The sequence below is a fragment of the Calidris pugnax genome, unplaced genomic scaffold (genome assembly GCF_001431845.1).
Source record: "Calidris pugnax isolate Ruff unplaced genomic scaffold, ASM143184v1 scaffold24, whole genome shotgun sequence".
Lineage (NCBI taxonomy): Eukaryota > Metazoa > Chordata > Aves > Charadriiformes > Scolopacidae > Calidris > Calidris pugnax.
This window is the reverse complement of record NW_015090922.1, coordinates 20,795,132-20,822,703: the sequence shown is the minus strand read 5'-3', so window position 1 is coordinate 20,822,703 and position 27,572 is coordinate 20,795,132. Positions and strand designations below refer to the sequence as shown.

The 27,572-nt window shown below is 43.9% G+C and overlaps 1 protein-coding gene across 1 annotated transcript in view; it reads left to right on the top strand.

The window, feature by feature from the left end:
• The window catches only part of KIF26B (kinesin family member 26B), a 293,196-nt gene that overhangs the window by 254,761 nt on the left and 10,863 nt on the right, over positions 1-27,572 (top strand). The window contains exons 11-13 of the mRNA XM_014951158.1: positions 9,619-9,781; positions 10,925-14,360; positions 27,048-27,250. Of these exons, the coding sequence (XP_014806644.1) occupies positions 9,619-9,781; positions 10,925-14,360; positions 27,048-27,250 (3,802 nt within the window). The remainder of the gene's footprint in view (positions 1-9,618; positions 9,782-10,924; positions 14,361-27,047; positions 27,251-27,572) is intronic.

Sequence of the window (27,572 nt, the reverse complement as noted above, 5' to 3'; positions counted from 1 at the left end):
TTGGGCACAGGTCCATAGGCAGTATGAACTCTTAAGCCTAACTTTCTTTGGGAATACATCTAGTAAGTGGCACAGATAAATTGTATAATTTTCATAATATTAATGACAACTGAAGTCTGCCTTTTTTTTTTTTTTTTTTTTTTTTTTTTGCTTTCTGCACAGCAGCGTGGGCACTTTCACAGCCCTCTGCTATATTGCTGTGCGCTGAAGGTTCTAGGAGGTCAGCATATAAAATCTTACTTATAAAAATGTGAAGTATTTTGCTGAATGACCTTCCCAGTTTCCTGGAGATGTCATCTATTTACGCTAGTGGTAGTGCCAAGCGGAGTGGTTTCTAAAACTGAACAGCAGTCAATTTATTTTCAGGTACCACTCCATTTGGGATTGCAATTAGGATAACTAGAGTTGCTCTCCAGCACAGGAAACTGGGAAGGTCATGCTGCCAAATTGTTGGCATCTTGATGAAGGAGTATAAACTACTGCTGTCGCTACTGCAGATCAAATGAGCCTAACCAGAATGAAGTAATTATGAAATCCTCCCAAAAGATCATGAATATTCATGGATCAATTACAAACATTTGAAGTTAATTTTCGTTTGAGGAAATAACCCTGGTATTCCACTCTCAGTACATATGAATCATAACAGTCCTTGCAAGCGAAGGGCAGAGGGCTGTTGCTTGCTGCTCAGGGTGAGGGGCAGCGCTGTGTGGGCAGCATGGCAGTGCTCAGCATGGCAGTGGGCAGCCCTTCTGTGTCCCCTCCAAATCACCTTTCACCAGAGTGGCAGCCTAAATGATCACCTGGCTGCCTGGGGTGTGGGCAATGCAAGGCTTGTGACAGTCTGGTAGGCAGGTCCTTTTGCAGTGAAAGGGGAGTTGAGGTGGCCGGTGCTCTGCCCTCTCTGCAGGGGCTGTCACCGATGGTGGCTCTTCAGCACGTGTGGCCCCAGCAGACACTGGCAGCATCTGAGCTGCAGTGAGCTGAAGCCTTCTGAAAAACAAGTCCTTTGCTTAGCCTCTTGAACGTGGAGGGAAGAGCCCTGCTTCGATCAGCCTACGGCTTGGCCCTGGGAAGGCGGTGGGAGCTGAGGGCAGCAGCGCTGCAGGCAAAGACACTGAGCAACAGAGTGCATCCTGCTCTTCGTGCTGATGGAGAGGTGTTGTAAATGCCCTTGCTGGGTGTCTCCTTGCTGTGCTCGTGCCAATATTAGCCAGCAGAGCGGCTGGTGTGGATGTGGTTTCCAGAACATGTCCTCAGCAGATTGTCAGGGGATGTTTCTTCGTGCTTGTTTCTTGCGATGTGTCTTCCCCTATGGCTGCCCTATGGGCACAGGCACTGGCCAGCCACCCTGCACCCCTTCCCTTCCCAGTGCTCCCGCTGTGCTGCCAGGGCGCAGGCAGCCCAGAGATGAGGCAGGCAGGCTCCCAAGCTGCTCCAGTTGCTATTCAGCCACAGATACGACTGTTGCCTTCTCATATCAAGCAACCAAATGGCTTCATAGAGATGAACTGAGCCAAACTTGTGGTTGCCGTAATGCTTCCAAGTAAGTGGGCCAAACAAGGAGGGGTATGGGGGAAGGGAAGGCTTTTTCCTTCCCTTTGTGAGTGTACCTTGGTAGAAGTTAGCATGGAGCCTGGACACATGCAGAGCCCTTAAATTATTTAAAATCTGGATCATTATTGATTTTAACTCTGGGGTTGTTTTTCTCCTGTAAGTGGCAGTCAATTTACTATGCTGGTTTTCTAAATCAGTGGCATTGCTGGTTTTAGGGAATCTGGCTTTAACTCCAAAATATAGTTGCTGAGCCTAATTAGCTCCCTGGATTAATTGAGCTTCTGTTTTTCAGCTAGAATTTATTAGGAACTGGAACTGTAATGAGACAGACCACTAGGATCCTTCTGCTATTTTATTATCTTTGAGCTTTGTTTGTGTGTTTTTAATGGTTACTTGTGAATGTGCTGCCCATTGGAATACAGAGGGGAGAGGGATTTTTTTGTCCATTTTCAATGCTGTTCTCTCTCTGAAACCGTCACTGATCTCCAGCAGAACTGCCCTCCCAACTGCCTCCTCCCTACCATCCCAACACTTGCTCTTGCTGTGTCTTTACAGTACATTTGAAATCTCTGAGTTCTCATTTGAGTAACATGTTGACCTGTAAATAAGGGTTTATGTCTTCAGTTTGATATTACCAAATTGTGGATTGCACATGAACAAAACCATGTAAATTCAGGTAGCTGGGGCAAAAACTGTGAGGAACTTTTTTCTCTCATTTGTTGAATTATTTAAATGAAGCCCGTGCTGCTCTAGCTTCACTGGTAGCACAAGGCAAAAATTAGAAGATGGAGGGGCCATCTTTCTCTGTGCTTTCCCAAGGCTAGCACAGTGGTGTGCAGCTCAGACCTGGGCTGGCAGTGTCAGAAACCACGTGCTCTTTAATACTTAGGTAAAAATGGAGCAGCGGTGTGATAGTGACTCCTTTATTGTGAGTTAGTGCTACGATGGATAAGCTTTAATTGGTAAGATCAGTCAGCAGGGTCTCCAAAGAGTTGGGATACTTTATGTCATTTTTGGATAAACATACTCCTCAGCCTGTTGAATTTTTATTAGTTTCTGGATCATCTTCTATACAAAGCTACAGCTCCTGAATGAGCTCCATTTATGGTGAGAGGGACTGTCTGTTTCAAGAAATCAGAGTAGCTGGAGCAATTTGGACTCTGTCCTTCTGTCATTAATTTTCTTTTCTGTCTCTGGTGAAAAGAAACAAAATATGCTATTTTGTGCATTTGCCACATGCTTATGTGTTGTCACAGGCACAAGGATTGTTCTGCAATATGAAATTTGCATAGTTAGACTCTTAAAAGACAAGAATTACAGGGGGGATGCCCCTACAATTTATATAAATTTCATAATTCTAGAATTCAAGTATGTGTCTCTGTTATCCCATACTTGGATGTAACAATACCTTTCTCCTGCCTTTGCCTGCAGCAGTGTCACATCCCTTCCAGATGTGATTGTGATTTTCCCAGTACATGAACCTTTCTGAATTCTAGTGCACTTCATACCAGATAACTAACTGCAGTGGCAGTGGAGATTTCCACTTTGCTTAATTTTCCCTTTAAGGCTAGTCAGCTTCCACCTGGAAAAAGTTCATGATTTCCCCAATGCCTCATTTCATCAGGTGAAGGATTCTCCAGGTTAAAGGTCCAACATGTTCACCATCTTTCGTCAGCTGCCTCGCTTTGTTCTGCTAACAAAGCCAGGCTTACGTGGCTGAAACAATGAGGGGTTTATCACTCCACCTGGCCTCATTTTGCCTGTACCTATGTATATTTCTCCCGTTTCCTCTCTCCCTCTCTCAAAATTATTAACAGAAAGGGAAGACACAATAAAGTGAACTACAGTGGCTCATCATGAACTCAGCTGTTACACACCTGTAACATCCTCTATTGGGCTTGTGCCTTTTAAGCTGTAAACTGTCCTCTGTAGAGATTATTTCCATGCAGTAAGAGACAAAACCGAATGGAGTATTTATGTGATTCCCTCGTTATGCTAGCATTTATTACTATGAATAAAGCAGTGCAACAGCACAAGGGAGCAGAGTCAAGATCAAAAATAACTGCCATAGTTACTGAGATTTTTCCTTTGACAAACCTCTATAAATAATTAGATTACAAGACACCTGAGGGCATACATAATCTGATCCTGTAACTGTAACACCTTGAGGGAGTTGACAACTTTCTCCTTTTGGCCAAGTGCCCAGGAAGACACTAAGGTAAACGATTAATAGAGAGCACAAACACACACCCTTGCATGTCCTAAAGCTTAGTTATAATATTGTATTGTGTCCCTGGTGGAATGTTATTATTTCTATTCCTGATGGTGCTGCTGTAGTCACTGAATAGCCAAAATCCTTGTAGCAGTGGGGTGAGAGGAAGGGGAAGACAAAGAAAATATTTGTTATTAAGGTGGGGGAAAACCAAACAAAAAAAAAACCCAAAGCATATAATAGGAATGGTTAAATAATTCCACAGAAAAATCTCTGTTTTAAGACTTTAGTTGGATCTTCCTTTCCCATATTCCCTTATTTTGTGGAACAGTTTTGTGCTTGTCTCCCATACTGAGAATGAGATGCTGGGCAACGAAGATGCCTGCAAATTTCCTGACCGTAATATTTATTCTTATTGCTTCATTTTCTATTCATGAATTCTATTTTGCAGCCCTAAACAATAGCAATTACCATTTGCCTCTTTTCTGCATAGCTTACTTCAAACACATTGCTTGCACGAATTCTCATAAAGCTGGAGGACCTAACAGAGGAAGATCCAGGAAGGCACTGCCCATGCCATGCCCCTCACCCTGGCTGGCACCTCACCTATGCAGTCAGCCATGCCAAATTATGGTGGGGTTATGGGGTTCCTCTGCTGGGGACTGGTGAGCAGTCAGGGGGACTTGAGTGGGGAGAGGGGTGTTGGAGGTCAGACAGCGGAGGATCTTAATGAGAGCAAGAGGTGAGGAAAGGGGAGATTACTTCTGGAAGAGGGTCAAGGAATATTGCTAGAGACTAGCAAAGTCCGGTGTAGCTGGTTAGATCACAGCAGAATGAAGTGGTGTAGATGGCTATTTAGGTGAGGGCTGGGGGATGAGAATCATGGTATGGGAATGAGAATGAGTAAGCAGGTCAGATAAGGAAAGCCCAGGATAGGCACTGATAGAAGAGGATAGAATTGTCTGATAAGAGAAGAGCATGGCAAAAAAGATTTGAGCACAGGAGAGCACTTCTTTTCTACAACGCAGCAGTGCTTCTGAGTCTCACTGTTTCTCTACAGGCAACTAATACCAGGAAAACCTCATGGTAGTTTGTGAGTCACGTTGCCCTTCCCCATTGCTTGTCCATACAAAAGGTGGCAGCTGGCTGCTGCTGAAAGCTGGCCAACTAGTTCAGCAACTGAGTCTTTTTAATATGTTGGAAGGTTCCAGGCTTGCTCATGTCTCATTGACAAGTAAACACAAATCCACATTAAATAGCACAAAAATATATAATAAGAGCATTCAGATTGTGAAATCAATCACAATAGGGCCAGGAAATGCCAAAATTAAGGTTGTCCTGGAAAACTTACTCTGGTCCTGTGGGATATATATTGTTGTTGTCTCTGCAGGATTTCCCCCTCACCCCTAAAATTATCTTTCTCAAGGCACATATAGGACCTACTTTGGACATGAGTCAGGACTGTACAGGGATCTGGTCATTGCCAATAAATTCCTTCCCTAATTTGTAGCAGAAGTTTGAAGGTATGTGGAAAATGGGACTGAGGGCTGTGGAAGGGAAGTATTCTGAAGGGAGTAGGTACCATCTTCAAAACTGGCTCTGCCAACGCGTTCCTAAAAATTTTAGGTGATATATATTTGTATGTTCCTGGTTTTCTGGGTAGCTATACTGAGAATCAGTTGCCCCATTTTCTCTGCAACAGAAGTCAAAGTTAGTTGTACTTTGAATATAAAAAACTATATAATGCTCAGTACTCTGAAAGATCAGTGCTTCACACCAAACACCTATAGTTAGTGAAGTCTTCAGTTCTGCAGGTATTATCAGGGGATTCTATACCTCACCTCAGAGGCATTCATCAGATACTGCACTGATGAGATCCACTGAAAAAAAGGGCCTTTGAAAAAATCAGTCATTCTGAATTCAGAGCTGAGTTTGTATAGTCCTAACAGTAGATAAGGCACAAGTTTGAACATTAAAAGGCAAGGATTAAATGAAAGACTGAATAACTTCTTTTCCAGTGAGCACTGTTTATCCTGTGCAGTGATTGAGGCAGGGGTCTAGTGGAAAAATAATATGCAGTCATGAAATTAAAGACTTTGACTTAATGCACATAGGCAAGTGGGATTTAGGCAGTGTCCAAGGAAAATTATCATGGTCTTCATTCTCTTAATGAAAGATTCTGTATTGTTTGAATCTGAGTATAATCAATCATTCGTGAGGAAGGAAAACACAGATATGTATACAAGGAGCATAAAGATGTCTATTTTTCCTTTTTACTGAGCAAGTGAAAGGACTAATTTACACTGATCCCAGTTTGTATGGTGGAGTCTAAGAAGAGAAGGAATAGAGAACACTGTGCTCACTGCAGCACTACCAAATCTCTTGTTTGGGGACATCTTTATATAGCTGCTAGAGTTTGATACCTGCTAAGGTTCCTTGGTGGTAGCTGTTGAAAGACTCAGAAAATAGCACTATGAGTCCTCTGGTAGCTGCTGTAATGTGAAAGGGTAGAAATACGGAGGAGATAGTGGAGGAGCATGGAGAACAGAGAGCTCCTCTTCACGTGAAGGGCTGCTACCCCATGGAACAAACTGGAGATTTCTGCCTGGCAATCTGCAGAGTTCTTCCTTTCTGGACCCTGTGTACCATACTTGCTGACATACTTCTAGAGATATCTGAGTTTAGTTTCCTGCCTCTGGACTTCTCCAGAGATAGAGCTTTGCATACTTTATTTTGGGGTTTTACCTGTGTTGGATATATGAATAGTATTTGCTGTAGCCATGATGATCTAAGGAGCTAGGCAAGAAAAGGTTTACAAGTAATGGCGATGTATTTTATTAGATCAAGTGATGCAGTTAGAAAAATGAGGTAACTTTTAAGTACTGAAAAGACTGCAGAATAGACTTAGTGATATAAAGGCTTTGGAGTCTAAATTGTGGTATCCTTCCAATCCCACCTTCATTGTTCTCCGTGTGTTATATCCCCATACTCATGATGGGTTATAGTAAAGTTCCTAAACTATAAAAACATTAGTGGATGGGGTAGAACTACATTTAAAATGAAGATGGGTGTATAAAAAAATGGGGCCATTGTGCTGCTTTGGCATATCGTTTTATTGCTTGTGAAGCAGAATAGGAATTGACCATGAGCATTCCTGAGGATCTCCCCTTTGCTATAAAGACATTGGTGCAATTCACCGTGCTGCTGTGAGAAATCTGGGGCCTTCTACAAATCAGCCTCTGTTTAATACAGGGAGCAATGTGCGCCCAGGAGCAGCAGCCCTTCTCCAAAATTTCCTGTGTCTTAGTTTAGTTTGCACAGACAGAAGATCAACAAAGGTCTTTCTTCTCAAAGATCTTCCAGTGCAGAAGTGCAGACCATCTCTTTGTAAAACTTCTGCTTTCACAGGAAATTTTGCTTTTGCAAATACCAGCTCATGAATCACCTAATGAAACAAAGCAGAGCCTTTCTTTTTTTTCAGGCAGAAATGCCATGTCAGCATTCAGAAGAACAAAGCATCTACTTTGTCTCACACTGTCTGTCAAGCAAATTTCAGTGAGACATCCAAATATTTTACCAATATTTTACTTGATGAGGATGGGGTGAGTTAAAAATTAAGCTGCACATTTTTTTGTTACTATGTTCTCTTTGATTTTCTTTCTTTCCTTTAGAAGTTAGGTGCTATTGTGAAAGATCAGTGAACCATGAACAGATGAACTTGTCTTATGACAATGTCCAGAACGGACAAAAACCCGTGTTTAGCCAATTTCTTCCCTTTATTTTATTTTACAATGTGCAATACTGACATGAGGCTAGTTATTTTGTCTAGGTGCAAAGTGAAGTTGATAGTCAAGATGCAGACAGTGCTGAATGAGCTAACTCTAAAATTATAAATCAGTGTTGGCTGAACTTTTTTGCTGCTAGGTGTCAGGCTTTAATCCTAAACAAATCTGTCCGTTAGTTGCTATCTGATATATGTCAGAGGATCATTTGATTTGTAGAATAGGAATTTCCTCTGTATCGTCATTCTTCTTGCAAGTGTGTATTTCAGTACAAGGCAGATGGCAGAGATTATTTTATATTCATAATGCATATACCTCTAGGAGAGCCACGCTGCAGTGTGCTGATGCTGGCTGCATGGGTTATGTGTTCTCAGGAGACCGACATGTTCAGAATGTACTCTTTTGCCCTTTCCCCTGTCGTCTCATGTTTTGCTATGATAGTAGCACTAGCAAATAAAAGGCTTGTTATTGATTTCTGTGCAGATGTTAATAATTTCCGTGTAACTCTGCATTGGAGTGGCAGTAACTGATGTACAAAATTTGACATCTTAATTATTCCTTGATGGAAAGGAGGGCCACTAACCTGAGATACAGCAGCCTATTAACTCTGGATCTGTGGATTCAAAGCAGCCTGAGGTCATAAGTGAAATGAGTGAGGCTGTCTCAGTGTAGTCTTTACAGACAGACATTTGCTTCTCAAAGACACCAGAGTCTCTTCAATGCCTATGGAGCAGATGGAAGCAGAAATCCTGAAACAAAAAATGCTTTACTTACAATATTCCTAGCCTAGCTGAAACCTCACAAGTACTGGAAATCTCAGAAGAAGCACACTTTATGAGCTCCCCAGCCCTCTTGCTAGATGCATCAAAATATGCATCCAAAATGCTGTTTATTCAATCAAAAGAGAGGTTCAAGAATTTTGGCGTTTGTCTGTCAGTCCCATCGAGTAGATATAGCTTCAGTTCCCAGCAGTTGCAGCTCTATGGAGAATTGTTGTGAGCTGGAAATGTTAAGTGGACAACCAAGGACACACACACGCTATAGGTCCTTAGCAGATATGAAATAGTGAGCCCCAAAAATCTGATCCCCAGCCACCGAAGGTGTTGCTATCATTGCATCAGTGAAAGCAATTCCTTTGGCAATAAGTAAATATCAGCCTGATGCTGTCTTTGCTTTCAGCCATATGTAACTATTATTGTCAACTTTTAGTGTAGGAGAGGCTCTCTTCAAGAAGATGCTACTTCCCAACTAACCATCCAGTTGACCTGTACACCTTGTAGCTAAAGCTATCTTTAAAAATTATATCATGCATTTCTGACTATGGGATTAGATGACCACCGCAGAAGCATTATATATGCATTATTATGCTGTTAAAATTGTCATGCTTGACAATTCCTATTCCTAGTCCAGTCACAGACAGCCCCACAATAAGGCATCAGCATTTCAAAAGCTATAATGCACTGAACAATAGAGTAAATGGCATGAACAGAAAATTTGATTCTCTCCTCAGTGGAAGAAAAGATCTAATATGAAAGAACAATTGTGCAAAGTCTTAGGGCTTGATTGTTTTGTATTTCACCAGCATCATCCAAAATTAATTTCAGTGATTTAACTAGTATTATTATGGAGTTATGCAGTGCCCTACCAGGCAAGAAAAAATTCGGGTCCTCTAATCTAATCCACTACCCTCTTGTCCTCCAGAGCTGGGTGAGAGTTTGCTTGCACACTGCACACTGAAAAAGGGCAGCAGATTGATGTTTGCTGCAGCGGCTCCTTAACCAGTCCCCAACACTGGTCTGCATCTCTGTGTTGGCAGTGGTGACGGTGCAGGACTGACACTAGAATAAGACAGAAAAGGAGAATTGGGAAGAGGAAAGAAGTTGAAATTGTAGTCCAGGGTCTCTAAGCGTGCTCAGCTGCAGACACAACATAGTGCAAACCTGAGGAAGGAAACTGATTAGGATTCCATTAAAAAGAGGAGAAAAAATCTTGCTGAGACCCAAGTCACATCACGATGGTCAAAGTGAAACCTTGCTCGCTAATGTAGCCTTAATTCGTTTTATTTTGCAGAGACAGCAAGCTCACCATGTTGCTTCGGGAGTCCTTGGGGAATATGAACTGCCGCACCACGATGATAGCTCACATTTCAGCTGCTGCGGGGAACTACGCTGAGACGCTGTCCACCATCCAGATTGCATCAAGGGTCCTCAGGATGAAGAAAAAGAAAACTAAGGTAAGACAACGTATAACTCCCTTCTTGTAATGGTGGAGGAGGGAGGAAGAAGGTCCCTAAAGGATCCTTGATGGGGTAGAGCAGCATGTAACAAAATCAGAAATCAATTCCGAAGTGCGTGGGTTGTATGTACCCTGTCCTAAGCGAGTGGCTTAGAGCACGTAGCAGAGACTGGGGCGGGTAAACCCTTCAGCTTCAGATATGGAAGAGTGAGTTCAGACATATCTGCTAGAGCAGGTTTGTAAGCTGGCCTCATTTAATGGTATAGCTGTCAGAGAGCATTTATTTTCAGTTATGCTCTTAGTGCTAATGAAATAATAAGGAATGAAACTGCTGTAGAGTTAAAGGAAATTTGGATTAATGAAGAGTTAGATTCTCTGTGCTTCTCATAGAGAGCAGAAGCAAAATAAATGCAAAGCAGTGTGTCCATTGGCAGCACTGATGCCCCTTTTATTCCCACTGCTTCTAAATATGGGTGGTAAATTTTTCCAAGGAGTGAAGATGGCTTGTATCCACTTTCATGTTTTAGAGTCCTGTTTCGTTCTGTATGGTTTATGGTGTGAATTGGGCACAATGAGATTTTATGAGTTTTATTTAAATTGACAGTTTATGGATAGAAAAAAACTTTTTTGTCAATGGATTTAACAGAGACACATGAAGGGATTCAGTCCACACACCATCACAGTAGCATGTCTCCAGAGACATTTGAGTGCACGTTATGCAATTCCACATAGTAGTAGTATGACCAAACAGGGATTGTCTTTATTTTCTGTGCCTTATTTGTGTAATGAGTTTTCTTGTTCCTCTCCACACACAAACACACACACAATCAGCAAAGCCTTTGCCAAATATCTGATTTCTTTGACAAGACTCAATTAAGGGAGAGATTCTAATCCATTTGTTCACTTTTTTTTTGGAAGTGTCGTGATTTTGAGTGGGACACAGAGTTGGGGCATTGGGTTCTCCATTGAACACTGTTGTGTGTTTGCTGTAGGACTATGGATAAGAAGCTTCAGAGCTCTGTGCCTCAGTTTGGAGATTTGCTAGTTTAGATGTGACTGTGACCTTTTTGTGTATGCACTTTGTGCAAGGAGCTGTTTGCAATGCTGAAATGCTGTGGTCTCTCTCTCTCTCACATTGCAGTACACATCGAGTTCTTCTGGAGGAGAGAGCTCTTGTGAGGAGGGCAGGATGCGGAGGCCAACCCAGCTGAGGCCTTTCCATTCTAGAAACACTGTTGACCCAGACTTCCCTATTTTGCATTTATCAAGTGATCCTGATTATTCATCCAGCAGTGAGCAGTCGTGTGACACAGTGATTTACGTTGGCCCCAATGGCACTGCCCTTTCTGATAAGGAACTGACAGATAATGAGGGTCCCCCTGACTTTGTTCCCATAGTTCCTGCTCTGCAAAAGACCAAAACCGAGAGCAGGTTGGAGGAAGTTAGTGAATCAGGGCCCAGCACATCTGAAAGAGACTGCCTGAAGTGCAACACCTTTGCAGAGCTCCAGGAGAGGCTGGATTGCATAGATGGCAGTGAAGAGACAGACAAATTTCCTTTTGAAGAGGTGCCTGCTCAATTTAGCTCAGACCAGATGTCTAAGTGTTCTGTCTCAAGCCAGCTGGCAGAGCTTAGCCACTTACCAGAGTCAGATAAGGAAGATACAATGCCAGAATGTCAGCATCCTGAAAGAGAAGCCAAGGAAAATATAAATGCAACACCCAGCAAAACTAAGAGAAATCATTCCCCTGTTCCTTCTGGAGCGCTTACTAATGTTTCAACTCCGTCTTCTCCCAGGAGTGTAACAGGCAGCTCTAGTAAAGAGCTTAGCTCTTGTCAGTTAGCACATAGCACCAGCTTGCAGAGCAGCAGAGAAGGTCTCAACAGCTGTGGATTTGTGGAAGGCAAACCTCGACCGATGGGTTCGCCCCGGCTTGGCATTGCAAGCCTTTCAAAGACATCTGAGTACAAGCCACCAACTTCTCCATCCCAGAGGTGCAAGGTCTATACACAGAAAGGAGTCCTGCCCAGCTCCACTCCTCCACCAGCTCCCCTGAGTAAGGATACTGGGATGATGTCTAGTGAATCTTTATTGCAGCCAGAAATCCGGACGCCACCTGTAGGCATGAGCCCTCAGATCATGAAGAAATCAGTGTCCTCCAGCAATGGAGATTTTGAAGAGACCATTCTTGGTGAAGATCAGCAACAAAGCATTTCTCCAGAATCCAAGAAGGAGATTCTAAGCACCACCATGGTGACTGTGCAGCAGCCGCTAGAGCTGAATGGAGAGGATGAGCTGGTGTTCACGCTTGTAGAAGAGCTAACCATTAGTGGCGTCCTTGACAATGGGCGCCCAACCAGTATCATCAGTTTTAACAGTGACTGCTCTGTTCAGGCTTTGGCCTCTGGGTCTAGGCCAGTCAGTATTATCAGCAGCATATCTGAAGATCTTGAATGTTACTCCAGTGCAGCTCCTGTGTCTGAAGTCAGCATCACACAGTACCTTCCACTTCCAAAATTGGGCCTGGATGACAAATCCCAGGATGATGGAAGCAGGCGCTCATCCATCAGCTCATGGTTGAGTGAAATGAGCACAGGGAGTGATGGTGAACAGTCGTGTCACAGCTTCATAGCCCAGGCATGCTATGGGCATGGGGAAGCAATGGCAGAACCCCCTGTCTCCGAGTTTGCGAGCACCATACAAAGTGCCAGCATGATTTGTGTGAGTGACAAACAGAAGCCAGTGACTGACAACATGCTTATACTGTCAGAAATGGGGGAGGAAGCTTTCGGCAAAGTGCCACCTATCAAAGGCTGTAAAATTTCAGCTCTAGGGAAAACTACTGTCACAATTAAAAACACTGCAAGCCTCAGCAGCTGTGAAGGCTACATCCCAATGAAGACAAACATTACCGTGTATCCATGTATTGCCGTTAATCCCTTCAAAGCACAAGACACTGATGATGCTGTACCAGCAGTAGCTGCAGACTCAAAGGTTGCTCATCCCCATGATGGGAAAGAATCCAGTGCTAAGAAGGATATAAAATTTGAAGACCCTTGGCTGAAGAGAGAAGATGATGTACAAAAGGACAGCTCTGGGAGCAGTGATGGGCCAAGGCCTGACACGGCCACAGTTTCAGCCAAGGCTGAGCACAGCACAAAGCAGTTCTCAGTGGACAGGTTTAGCAGCAGCAGCAGCGGGGACACCTCTATCTCCCCAGGATCTGACAGTCTAAAGAGGATTGTGGATGGGTGTGAGGTGGCAGCATCCAGCTCTGCAACCCAAAGCCCTGTTCATTCCAGTGACAGCTTGAAGAATGGCAGCCTCCCTCGAGGGTTCCCAAAGGCAAGCAAGCCGGAGGAGCCTGACAGTCACCTCCACCCTACTGCCACTGACGCCAGTGGAGTCAGCTCTCCTGTCCTCCCCCAGTTTCCTAAGGCTAGCCTTGACAAGAAAATGGCCTCTCCCAAACACTGTGTCCTCTCTCGTCCCAAAGGGACCCCTCCCCTGCCACCGGTGAGAAAGTCAAGCTTGGATCAGAAGAACAGAGCCAGCCCGCAGCACAGTGCAGCCAGCAGCACCACGAGCAGTCCCTCCAGCCAGCCTGGCTCCTTCCTGGCCAGCTTCCCGGAGGAGCTGAATGCCAAACAGAAGGGCCCTGGCATCGACAGCAGTAGCAGCAACAGCAGCAGCAAGCTCTTCAGTGCCAAACTGGAGCAGCTCGCCAGCAGGACCAACTCCCTCGGGAGGTCCACGGGAAGCCACTATGAGTGTTTGTCGCTGGAAAGAGCAGAAAGCCTGTCCTCTGTGAGCTCCAAAATGAGCCCTGGCAAAGACACCACCATGCCTAGGGCCGGAAGGAGCCTCAGCCGCAGTGTCATGTCCTCACCCACCAACTCGGGCCTCTCCCAGTCCACAGGTGCCTCCCCAAAAGCCAGCCAGTCAAAGATCTCTGCAGTCAGCAAGCTCCTGCTGGCGAGCCCCAAGGCCCGCAGCCTGTCTGCCTCTGCCACCAAAACGCTCAGCTTCTCGACCAAGTCTCTGCCTCAGTCCGTAGGGCAGAGCTCCAGTTTGCCTCCAAGTGGGAAGAACATGTCCTGGTCAACACAGTCCCTCAGCAGAAACCGGGGCTCCAGCCTTGCTTCCAAATTGCCCCTTCGGGCCGTCAATGGGCGGATTTCAGAGCTGCTCCAAGGGAGTGCCAGTGCCAGAGGCTTACAGGCACGGGGAAGCTCAGAGGCAGAGGAGCGCGGGAGCCTTCCCGGAGATGAGAAGCCAACTGTTCACATGCTGCCTTCACCTTACAGCAAGATCACGCCTCCTCGGAAACCACACCGCTGCAGCAGCGGCCACGGGAGTGACAACAGCAGTGTCCTGAGTGGGGAGCTGCCCCCCGCCATGGGGAAAACAGCCCTGTTCTACCACAGCGGGGGGAGCAGTGGCTACGAGAGCATGATGAGGGACAGCGAGGCGACAGGGAGTGCCTCTTCAGCACAAGACTCCATGAGCGAGAACAGCAGCTCCACAAGCAGCAGGTGCCGAAGTCTCAAAAATCCAAAGAAACGATCAAATGCAGGTAAGCTGATGGTGATGTAAAAGAGGGACGCAGACCAAAGCAGATAACTAGTATGGGGTGGGGAGGCTAGCCTTAAGGGTGAGCTAATTTCGTACCATTTATATCTTTTAGCAGAGAAGTGAGGCCAGGGTAAGTGTCCTAGGCTTTGAGTTTCTTCATTTTGCAACATGAACAAATCCTGTGTGGTTCCATTGCCTTTGCAGGGGAGTCTCCCCCTCAACCATTTCACTTACATTTACTTCACATGAACAGAAGAACATTTTTCCCTTAAACTGGCTAGTATTGCCAATGGCAGCCACATTCAAGTATTTATTTATACAAATATCCTTCTGATTTGATTCCAGAAAGAGGCCTTTGTGAGGCGGTGAAGTGTAACTGTTATTTGCAAGCACTTGAGGCACAGACTCCCCTCTTGGTATGCACATGTTGCAACAGCACAAGACTTGCTGAATAGCAGTATCTGTTGTCAGCCCACTTTTGCTCCTTGTGTTCTCTGGATGCCCAAAGGTGCAAGATGCCCCACAGCTGAAACCACTGCTGAGTTCCTACTTCCCACCTAAAATATGCCCCTTGAAAGATGTTATCGTGCCTCTGAGACTCTTGTTTTTTAACTTTTGAGTTATCCGTCCTTCTTTTCCAAGTAATTTATTGATAACAAATAATAAATTATATTTTATATAATATGAGAATTACTGCATTGGAGCACTTGCAAATCTGAAGCCTTTTTAATGATCATAGAAACGATCAGAAGGACTTCCTCTTTGTTCAGTTATAGCTTTCAGACTACATCAGAACTTTCTAATTAAGAAGGCAAGAGCTTCCTGGGTCATACCAAGTCTGTGCAGTTGCAACTGATACATCTTCCCAACACATCTTCCCACCAGAATGAGTTTCAGAAAATTGCAGGACAGGGGTGAGAAACACCCATCAGCTAGTCACCTCACCTTTTTCCTGGGTGCTGTTTTCCCAACCTGAAGTGTGAGTCCTGTCTAACCTACTTTAGAAAAGAATGCACATTGGCATTGGAGCTGGTGTGCATAGGTATGTGAAATATCAGTGGCTACTTATCCTACAGTAGCACTGCCTGCCCAAAATGTGTAATTCTCATAGAGTTCCTAATTCACCAGCCATTCCCACTTGCTGCGATGCCTCTGGGATTCATTTGCAATGAACTGAGTAATGCATAACTCTCCCTTTCTTTATGCTCTTGACTGTGGTAGCAGGAAGAACATGTGCAAAACAGATGTGAATACAATAGATACCACTATTAAAACCATATCCATAAGTGCATGGCTGATTGTACCTGTTCAGAGGATGCATCTGAAAGTGATCACTCTACACAGTGCAAGAACAGACCAAGCGATGAAATAATCTTTCTGAAGTTAACTTTGCATCCTATGAGAAAACCTCTTTTTTATCCCTTCATTTTACATGGCAATAAATTGATTTTCCTCTTTCTGAAGAGCTGTTACTTTAATAACTCCTTTCAAAGATAAACTTTTTAATGGTAACTTGCAAGAAAAAGAAGGATTGTTTGTATATTATGGAAAAGGAGAACAAAGCCATCTGCAGAGATTGTGTTTCTGAGTGTATACTGTGAACTGGATTGTATCTTGTGGAGAAACTGTCCATATGATACGGACTTTTTCTACTGGACAAATTCTGTGCAAACAGGCATCTGTGCAGGTCAGGGAACAGAGAGAAAGCTGCAATGGGATTTGTCCTTATTGGACACTACAGGACACACACACCTTTCTCTGGAGGAGTTACTTTAAAAAATACTCTGAGAAGAGCTTCAGGCAGAGCCTGCAGATTCTTTAGACTTCAGAGTTCATCCCAAATTTACATCAGTAGGGGACCAGGATCTGTTTACTCTGCTCTCATAAAACTAGTTGTTTCATTTCACTTCTCTCTCTCTGCTTAGCATATTGGAGGCTGGACAAAGCTGGAAATATGAGCAAGGAAAACATCGTCTTTATGTTGTAATTACAGAAAAGCTTCAGATCTGTGTGTTGTACTTTATATCAAGGTTATATTTTGGCTTAGAATTTTGGCTTTCGATAACCCCCGTGTAGGATTGAATGTTGTGTCAGTAGCCATAAAAAGGAACTTAAGAAGAGAGGACTGTCTGAGCCTCAGGTTTTAGGTTGCACTTTTAGCAGTCTGGAAGACACAGCTGGAGAGAAGAGGCTTTTCCATGGTCTAGCCAGCTTTGGCCTACCTGGTAAAGCAGTGACGTTGGTTTGTTGTGCTGTGCAGATAAGCAAAGGTGAGCAGGCACCTTTCCTTAGCACCTTTCCTTAGCAGGATACATGGAGAATCTAAGCTTTGCTGCTTTTTTACTGCTGTGTAACATCTGACCTGTGTTTTTCACCAAATACAGCTTTTCTGTTGGCTGACAGATTCATCTCTTTATTCTAATTTCTTGTTAGGTTTAGTTCTGCTCTCCCTTGTCAGCAACATGTCATGTACCTACCCATTGTTGGACCTGATTCTCTGGGGTGGAGGGTTTTCAGTGGAGGGCCTGTATCCCTGGAAGTTGCCTGCCCCAGTGGGCTCAGCATAACCTGGCACACTGACCTCCCTCAAACTATTTTGCAAAACTGCTCTCTTGATTCAGCCTGTCATTCAGGCTGATATGTGGAGAGATTCTAAGTGTGTTATTTCTCATACTTTTGAGGGTGATCCCTTATATTTGCAAATAATTCCTGTATTGTTTTGAATGACTTGTATTTGTGTAGAAGTGCAACCAGGGGTTTTATGTAAATTTTAAAAAAGAAAATCTTTGCTACCTTCCATATCTCCAGCAGCAAACCACTGCCCAGAAATTAATAAGGCTTCACTTTCTTATAACCCAGCTCCTGTTTGCATTTGGTCCTGTAGCAGTGAAATCATAATTCTGTTTTGATGTGTTTGATAATAGTATAATTTTTCACGTCAGCAGATTTATGATGGCATAAAACCAGGATTATGACTTCAATGCAGGAGAACATGAAGGAGGAGCTGATATATAAGGGAGAATAGAGCTGTTCACAAATATATTTTTATTGGATAATAAACAAAAAAAAATGCAAAGGTTTGCAATCTTTCACCCTCTGTAGTATCTCCTTTCTGTAGGTCAGTTCTAGTGTGAATGTTCTCTCTTAAAGAACACTTTTTAATGAAAAAGATAGCAGACAAAGGTTCTGAGCTCTTAAAAGACAGATATTATTTTAATACATAGTGTCAAGAGCATTGGACCTTTCCTGATTTGCGGTCACAGATCCACTGTGCTGTAATGGATATGGCACTATAGATATGCTCATTTCAGGTCAGACAACCTTGTCCACTTTATTTATGATTATTATTAACAGAAATGCTAGCTGTCAGACACGATCAACATGAATCAGCCCAAGGCCCCTGTAAGAGGAGCTATAAAGAGTCTTTAAGAGAATCACCAGCAGCCCTGTCAGATCTCACAATTACTTTTGAAGTTCTGACACATTGGAGAGACATCTTTTTTTTTTTTTGTTGAGATTAAGATCTTGTCTTTCAGTGCTTTTAAGTGCATTATTTGTATGTGTAGGTGCTTCTGCCCTGAATGTCATACATGAAGCCTCAGACCTACACTGACAGCTTTTGAAAGATAAAGCTAGTTCATATCCTTCAGTGTTAGCCTTAGGTTAAATTTTGGGCTCTGCCTGGGTACCTGCACATTTCACAGACAGCCCACTATTATGTGTACAAAATTAAAATAAAATTTAAAAAAATACAGATTTGCCTCTTGCATTCTGGTACCTACTGAAAAATCATGTGTTTACATCATGAAGCACATAAGCCTTTCCCCTGAAGCTAACCTATCCACTTAATAAACATTTCTGTCTTTCTAGCATTTCACATTGGTCCTATAACATCATGTCAGCATATATTGCCCTAAAGCAAATGCTTATGGCAGAAACAGGGCTATTTAGCCCTGATATGGCTGTACATTTCAAAGCTTTGTACAGCTGCTCTTTAATCCACCCTGTGGTGTAAGTATTATTCCAGACCCTATTTTACAGATGGAGAAATGAAGGCAGAGAACTTTACTGACTTGCCCAACGCATACAACTAAGTGAGAACCAGATCCAGGGTTAAAAGACAGGCACCCCTGACTCCTAATCTCAATCTCAACTGCTTGGGCTGCACATCCTCCCCTGCCCTTGCTGAGCAGTGGAGGGTTTCATTTGTTATTTCCTTTTAGTGGCAGGCCCTTTCTCCCTCTACACCCGTAAGTATCTGTGCAGCTGTGTTTTCTCTGATTTCTTTGCTCACTCCATTAGCCTTTCACCTGTAAGAAACAACTGGCATCTCAGCCCTGTTTCAGGCTCTGACTCTAGTCTCCCCTCTCTCAGGTAGGCAATGCTGTTTTGAGCATTGCACTGAAGCGTTAGGACATAGTTTGTACAGTCATCACAATTATATACTAATTTTTAATTCCTCAGAAATTTCAAATGCAAAGGCACAGTGCTGCTTTGTAGAAAGGCAATGACAAGGATGCTTTTATAATACGTACTAATGTGCGTAATCAGGAAATGCATCCTGGCTGACCTCCATTTTACAAAAGCCGTATTTGTATCCTGGGAACACGACAGGTATGAGAGGGAGGTGGGGGGGAGGGTGGCAGTTTAGGACTTGCAAGATCTATGTTGTATTCTCTGTTGTGCTGCTGATTTGCTGTATCACCTTGGGCAACTCGTGTAATTTCCGTGCTCCCTGGTGACTAGCTCATAAAACTAGATAATGGTGGTGTGAAAAAAGTAACAGCAGGTTCCTTAGATCAGAAGTGTTACCTACCTACTTTTTGCTCATCTGTTTTGGTTTTTAGCATCTTTTCCCTAGTTTAGTTCGGAAGTGTGTGGGCCTTACTTTAAAATAAGTCTCAATACAAAACCTGATTTCAGAGATGAGGCTTTGATGCTAGTTCCAGGTCCTGCCCACTGGGAGCCAACAGCAAAATAAGAGCCCAGGCTCCACTGAGCTTTATCCATTAAAGCCATATCCTGTTTGCATTCCCATGTAATGTGCACAAATACCTTGTTTTTCCTTTTCATCCCTCTCTTCCCCTCCGCCCCCACTCTGTAGGTGTTATTTACTCATTCCTGCCCCGTACAATTTTTCAGAGCTGCCTGTAAGGAGACCTGCCCTGGGAACTGTAGAACAGGAGTGGCTCTGAGATGATTCATCACAGACAAGGCTTTTCATGGAGACCACAGAGATCATGCTGAGGCTGTGTTCTTTCCTGTACCCTATTGGAATAGAGTTGTGTGCCTAAGAGAGTCCCCGTCCCATGTGACATTGAGTTAGACCCAAGAGCTGCAGTGTAGCACTGCTTGCAGTGCTCTGCCAAGTTGGGACGGACCTCTGCCAAGGAGTGTGTCTCCTTTGATTTCTCTGGTTGCAGTTTTGTGGAGCTGAGTCTGAGCCTAGAGATTTACTGGGGCTGGGGCGGGTGCCGGCAGGGTGATACGCTTGGGGTAGCACTCTGTGCCCCCAGCAGGCTTGGGGGAGCAGCCAGCGTGCAGCAGCCAGCACAACACGCTGCTGGGGACCGCTGCCTGTCGGCTGCTATGCACAGACTCACTCATGGGGGCACAGACCCTGGAGCTCGGCATGAAAGGATGTGACTTGTGTGTGAAGGATGGAGAAAGCCAAAGAGTTGAGGCTTAGGGGAGAAAGTCCTTACCTGTAAGGTACTTTCAATTTGGGTCAGCCTAGGCCAGTTCAGCCTTCATGAACGTTGAGCCTCAGTTAACATTAGTAAACAAAAAACCTAAGGGATGCTATTGATAGTAAGGCCAAGTAGAAATGAGACTTGGGAAAAATCAAGGTTTCAAATTGCTGACTTCCTAAAGTTTATACCTGTGCCCTGGGTTGGAGTGTGTATCATCTCAGGATTTGCAGGACCCAGCTATTGCCTGTCCGGGATAGGATTGGCATGCGTGTATGTATGTGTTCATGCACATGCTTTAATCTTCTTTGTACAGGGAACCTGTCTGACTATAGATAATTAAAGATTTCTGCTGCAGCAGTTTATAGCTTTCGCAGTAACATTTCAAGACTCCTTGCGGCTCTTTCTCAGTACTAAGTTACACTACCAAAGCAGAGCAAATTGCTACATGATTTTAAACACTTTAATAAAAAGACAGACTGTTAAGACATGAAAATAATTGCCTACAATTAGAGTTCTTTTTTCTCTCTTACTTCTGTGTTCTGGGTTTCATTGATGGAATGGTTTTAAAGATGGAGATTTAGAGGTTCCTGGAAAGACCTGAAAATTCTATATTTGAACACATTCAATCTCTGGAAGCACTTAGCCCTGCCTACGGAAGCAGCAGAAAAAGCCAAAGGCTGACTCCATGGGCTGTAAATTATGAAAGTCCGTCTCCAACCAATATTGCAAAGCATCGCATTTTGAAACGTGGCCAAAATGATAATGATGAAACAAAACACCAACAAAAAGAGTCTGAGCCTTTCCTGTTGAATCCAAGTGAAAAGGAATTTGGTTCATGTTTAGACTGCCTAAGGCACAATGTGGGGAGCTGAAAATTGCCCTTTGTATCACAAAGCGGTAGGGCATCTCCAGCGTTTCTACTTTAACTTGCTTACAAGTGATGGTAGCTAATTGATATCCCGCTTTATACCTTTACCATGACAAAGGGTGTTAAGAATTATACAGGAAAAAGCTGTTTGCATGCAGGTGACCACTTTATGCATGTGACTGCTGGCTGGACAGCCCTGGGGGGAAGCAGAGGGAGGGGAAGTGCAGGCTTCAGCTCCAATTTTTTTTTGTTCATTAAAACAACAGCATTGATTTTCCCAGGTCAAAGCCAGGCCATTTCATGCAGCAAATCTGTGTTGAAAGGGATCAGAGTAATCATTTTTTACACGCTTGACTACTGCATGCCAGCACTGAGCTTTCAGCCACATGAACATAGGAATGATTTAATAGAGGAAATGGCAGCAGGCTATTGTGCACAGTGAAGGCTCCATGTAACATGCATGACTGAGTCGCACACCATTAGGCTGGGTGTAAATAAAACCTGCTCCTGACACTGCCACAGAATTAGCTCACTGGAATGCCTCCACCACTGTCCTGTTGGGAGCTAATGCTCTGGCTGCAGAGCCACTTCCCCCTCCAGTGTCTGCCTTTGCTGCCCCAGCGATGGGGGAAGCAAACAAACACCTCTTAAACCAAAATCCAGCCTGAAGTGAGATAAATATTTAGAAGAGACTCTGATAATTTTTTTGCTGGGAATCATGGGTGCTGAACCCCCTGTTGATGTTCATCTTCCCTGGAGCATCTCCCAGATTACTTGTCAACCTGCCACGCTGCAGGAGGGCTGCTTCCTGATCTGGTTTCAGCAGTGCTCATTTACCAGCTCTAAACTGCCCTGAAAAGCTCCTTTTAAAGTGAGGCAGTAACTCAGGAAGCAAGGTTAAGAAATTAACTGTGTGGGTAGATAAAAATTGGGAGTAGTCTGTACCTCAGCATGTTCCTTATACCAGTACAGAAGCAACATATTTAGTATAGGTATGGATGGAATGTTATAAACAAGGGCTGCTTTATTTCTATATACAGCAGGCAGTGATTTCTAGCCTCAAGTGTCCTTGTGCTTCTTATTGATTCACAACTGCAGGATTGCATACAAGTCAACATAGAATTCGACCTGAATTATTTTACAGTAAGGTGGACATAGATTTTTTTCTCAATGATGAATCCTTTCAGTGTTTCCTATTCCAGGTGTTCAGGTGCAACATACTCCTTCCCATGTAATCTGAGTTGCCAGGATGAGCAAACATTGTTTAGATTTCCTGGCAATAAATGCCTGAATTATTTGGTGTTTGGAGTACTATGGCTATGTGCTCTGTGCTGGGGAAAGTGCACTATAAAATAAACTGGGAGAAAGGAGGTCAAAGAAATGGGGAGGAGTTGGCTCAGTCATGGACAATTGCCCATGAGAGCAGATCCTATTAGGAAATGGGAATGAAAGAAGTCAGCACTGTGTTTTCAACTCAAACAAAGCAGGAGCCCCATTGTCAGACAGTGAGGAGCAGCAGGGGGAGCAGCATATACAATCTTTGCTAGTAAGCAAGCAGTTTGAGGCTACATTTGAGGTTGATGCCATTGCAACTGGAAGCACAGTATTCCCTGGAAATGAAGCCATAGAAGAAACAGTGGGAGCTTAGGGGCACTGCTGTGCTTAACCAGGGTTGGGTTTTGTAATCGCCTTGAGCTTGGTTGGATTGTCTATTGAGAAAAAACGAAATGCTGAACAACAGGTTCTGTACAGAAAGGCAATTTTACCTCCCATAACATTAAGTGCAGTGGGGAATAACTTTGGCTCCACATCCTGCCTTTGAGCACACACTATAAACTACCAAAATTATGATATATCAAGTTACAGTTTCATTTTCTGTTTGGAATACCTTGAAATTTCTAGGACAGCACTTGTTTTGCATCCCATTCAGATATATCCTGCTTTGAAGATATATGAATCAGGCTTCTTTTCATGAAGATTTTGCATTTATACTTTTTGCCTTTGCCTTTTTCATAGAAAAGATGCTCAGGCTGGAATTGGTTAGATTGCTTGGAAAGCAATCTAAGGGGAACACTCAAAAATATACAGTACTTAAGCAAAACCAGACCTCTTAGAATTTCTGCTCTGGTCAACACAGACTTTTATGAGCATGCATCTTTATGCAGTTGGGCAATTTTGCTGAGGTCAGTGAGTCTTCTTGTCCTTAAAGTTACCCTTACATACCTGGCTGGCTTGGTCTGTGTTTCTAATACCTTAAGGCTTCTCTGGGCTTATCTTTGCTGAAGCATCTTGTAGCTTCAGTGCCGCTCTTCAGTTAGATCAGCTTTCACGCTGCGCTTCTCCATTGCTGTGTTACTCCCTTTATCTTCATATTAACCTGGCCAAACCTTAACCTATAGCTCAAGGTAGAGCAAAAAATCATGTTGCAAAAGCAAATCTTGTATTCTGTGCATTTTCAGAGCTATGTCATACTCTAATTATTCATACCCAAGCTGGGCTCAAGAGGGGTTATTCTGAGTGTGGATAAAGTCAAACTGAGTGAAAAACATATCCTCCAAGATTGGTGATGTGTTGCTTTACGTGCTGTATGGTCATAAATGAAAGTGTCACTATTCTGTCCTGGGTTCAGCTTACAGGATTTCTTTCAGTTAGATTTTTGGTATAAATTTCTTTTTTTCAGTTGAGGAGTGAATCCCATTTGCTTGGTGGGGGGGTCAGTCAGTTTGCCAGGCAGGGTGCACGTTCTCCCAGTACAGCCAGTGGGGCAGAGACAGGAGGGACCTGCTGAGAGCTGCTCCTGCTGAGCTTCCAGGCTCATGAGGAGCCTTCGTAATATATGTGCACGGAAGCAGGGGACTGATGTGCTGTAATTCCTACAAAGCATTTTATTTATTATATAGTAAAAATTTATGAGATCCTAACCCCATCAAGTGCTCCCAATAAATTTGGGACTTCAAATGGGTATTTTCTATGTAAATGGAAAACTGTATTCATTTTAACAATGTAATTGTTGTGTCTGCATGTTGATATGGATGAGCAAGCTGTCAGCTGCTTTGTGACACTCACCCTGAAGCTCTGCTTTGGCTGTATCTCCTTACTGATCCCAATTAAGGTGAAATCAGAAAAAATAGAGGCTAAATGGGTAGGTCAGTGGCAGGAGTCTCCTGTCAAAAGACATTGTTATTTTCTGTACCTGGGATAATAAGCAGCCTATTAATCAGTGCATGTTTAGAATTAACTGGATTCAGTTTTGCCTGACTGCAAAGATGCAGGAGATCTTTCATTTCATTTCTTCCCGAAGCGCTCTGAAGCTCAGATAAATCATCCTGAGTCAGCATTCAAGATAAAAAGACGTCTCTCTTGCTCTTTCTTCTCTGCCTCACATGCAGACATACCTACTGCGGTGGGGCCGGGAGACCTGTGCGGACAGCCCCTGCGTCCCACAGGAGCCCCGGGGTGGACGGCGGCGAGTCTGCCCACCTCAGGCAGCTCTGCCCTGCCACATCGCCCCGCTGTGCCGAGGGCTTTGTTGGGATAACCCATGGGCTATCCAGGCACAAGCTCTGGCTAGAAAAACATAATGAGCTCATGTTAGCATTTCTCCTGCCACTACCGTAGTCTCTGCTGCCTCTTATCTGAGGAGTAAGCGCTATTAGCCAGAGCCTCAGGTCAGAGCCCTCCTAGACCACAGGATTCTGTTTCTCATTGAGCTAAATGGATATGAATAGCAACTAAATGCAAAAACATTTACCATCACTCCTCTAATTCGTATGCTGGTGGCATCTGCTTTGCTTTGCTCCAAATAAAAGCCTGACATTGTTCCCATGGCAAGGTGAATTGCAGCCACCCAGCTGCATTCTCAGAGCATCTCAGACCTGGGCTTTGACTGTGGTCAGAGACCACGGTTTTTCCAGTGGGGATGTTTTAAAAGTGCCCCATTACACAAGAAGGTGGTGTTAACAGCCACAGTGGGGAAAAAAGGAAGAGGGAAGAAAATCAATCAGCTGCTGCTTTCACCATTTGATTGCCTTTCTCTAGCATCACTGACAAGAGTCATCCTTAGCATTGCAGTATGTTTGGTTCTTCCCAAACTGTCTCTCTCATTGTTGTCACTTTTTAGCTATGGTAATGGGTCAGGTCTTGCTTTTCCTTTTATTAAGATTTGATTCTTCTCTTGATCAGGCAGTTTAATCTAGAGATTAACTGAAATTCATTCAGGGTAAGTGAATGCTGACATAGACTCCCAGTGACTGGTACCACAGGTCTAAAATAACTCCTACTTGTTGGTATTTGTAAGGCTTCATTTTCTTCTGGCATGGGCTTTTTTTCTGGCCTGCAGTTTGAGTAGTAAATGCAACTATGCGATATGTGTCACAGGATGGGCAGCCCAGGTCTCAGGCAGTTTGGTATAAAGTAGCCCTACAGAGCTCTCTGTCTATATGCCTTGGCTGTGCTCTCCTTTTCTTGCATAGAGTTATCTGAGCTGCGTTCAAATAAGAGCTCTCTAGTCTAGGCTTTGCAGATAGACAACAAAATAGACTGTTTTCATCCATTTTAGAGCTTTGTAGGTTAATTACTGGTTACTAACTGCTGGTTTCTAGCACAGACTGCGGCAGTTAGAAATCAATGGGATAAGGTGTGATAGTTTGTGAAGTCAGCAGAGAAACCAACTCCCATGAATGAGACTAGACAATGCTTGGTTACTTGAAAATACAAAAACTAGACAATCAATAGGTATTTTTCTTGGGGGATTTTTTTTTTTTTTGCTTTCATTGAAGCACCAAGTTGGCAGACATGTTGAAGCTATTTACATTCAAGTTTCAATAAATGTAGTGCTGGAGACTCCTCTAAATGATTTTATCTTGTTTTTAAAATAAAATCTGCATGATCATTCTGCATCCTTTCCCTGCTGGCATCAGTTTTGTTCTTGCAGCCAAGAGAGTCAGTTAATAGTTTCATTCAAACTTGCTGGCTCCAGCTTTTGTTTTGGGTTTCCCCCATCCCTTCTATTCCTGCTGTCTCCTATGGGGGACCCTGCTGGAGTTGTCAGCTACAAAACCTTTTATTTTTTTTAAACCCAGCTATTGCTCTGATTGTACTAAACCAAGGAAGGAAATGTAGCCAGTTGTTTTTTCTTTTTTGTGTGTCTGTTCTTTTTCCCAACAAACCATATGCTCAACTTCCTTACAGCTGCCATCAGGCCAGTGACGTACTTTTTCTCCCTTGCTTTACCTTAGGCCCTGACTTGGCAACTCGCACAGCAGATGCTTTCCATATGGCATAGGCTTTATCAACCATGGTACATTTTCAGCTACTGCAGTGCTCCCATCCGCTGTGCTGGTATTGTAAGGCAGGGTGGGTGTGCATGGACACGGGTATTGAAGCAGACACAGTGACTAGCCCTTCTGCCAGCCCACTGCTCTTGCTGCTTTCCTGCCCACCCCAGTGCTGCATTAAATGCATAAGCGGGAAATGTTTTAGAAGAGTGGTCTACTGAACAGAGACAAGGCTAATGCAACTCTGGTGGCAAGCTTGGTTGTTGCAGGCATTTTGTCCTCTCTAGTGTTTTTACTTCTTGCCAGCATACAGTGGTGTTATGCAAAGGACTAGGTGGTGGTATACTGGTCCTCAACTCCAGCATAGTAAAAGAACTTGGATATCAAAGTGCTTTTTGTGCTGTGATTAAAAAACCCAAAAGCTACACCTCCCCTGGAGATCACCTATGCACTGGCTGGGTAATGCTTTCATTTGGCTGTAAGAGCCAGCATGAGTGAAGAGATAGGAAAACAACCTGCTCTCACCATTCATTGACATACCTGTACACACGGAGACCTGAGCAAAGGGAAGCGGGCACGAGCTCTGGAAACTTTAGGGTACATATGCCCTGTGAGGATCAAATCCAGAAGTCAGGTACCAAAGAACATGTGAGGATCTGACTCTGGGTGAGTGGGTACAGTACATTGCAGCTACAGCTTACCCCAACTTCCATGGCCTCCCTGGGTTTCCACTCCATTTTCTTCTGAGCGTAAGAAGGCTAAATGTATAGTTTGTAAACACGTCTGAAGATAGAGCAGAAAGGAGAGGCAGTAACTGAGCTAACAAGAAATGGCAACTTCTGCATTTGCAGGTTCACAGAGACGGAGGCTTATTCCAGCTCTATCACTTGATACCACTTCTCCAGCAAGGAAGCCTGCCAACAGCCCTGGCATCCGCTGGGTGGATGGGCCCCTACGAAGTGGGCAGAGGGGGCTGGGGGAGCCCTTTGAGATAAAAGTCTATGAGATAGATGATGTGGAGAGGCTCCAGCGGCGACGAGGTGGGGACAGCAAGGTGAGTGCAATCCATGTAATCCATGTCTCCCTCCTCCTGGAAGGTGTAAGGGGGAATTCCGATTATGCGATCAGAAATGTGTAGCATGGTATATAATTAATTTAACAGGCAGCAAAACCTATTATGTTATTTAAGAGCTGTTATGACTCAAGTTATGCCTAATTCCATAGCAGCTAACAGACATTGGTACCTTGCATTTTTGCCCCTTGCTTAGTCTTGGTGGTTTGTGTGCTCCAGCATCTTGTCACATCTGTCTTTGAAGGCAGCAATGATGATGAAGGAGTTGAGAGTGCTTTAAGGGTATTGTTTCCAGGATAGCTAA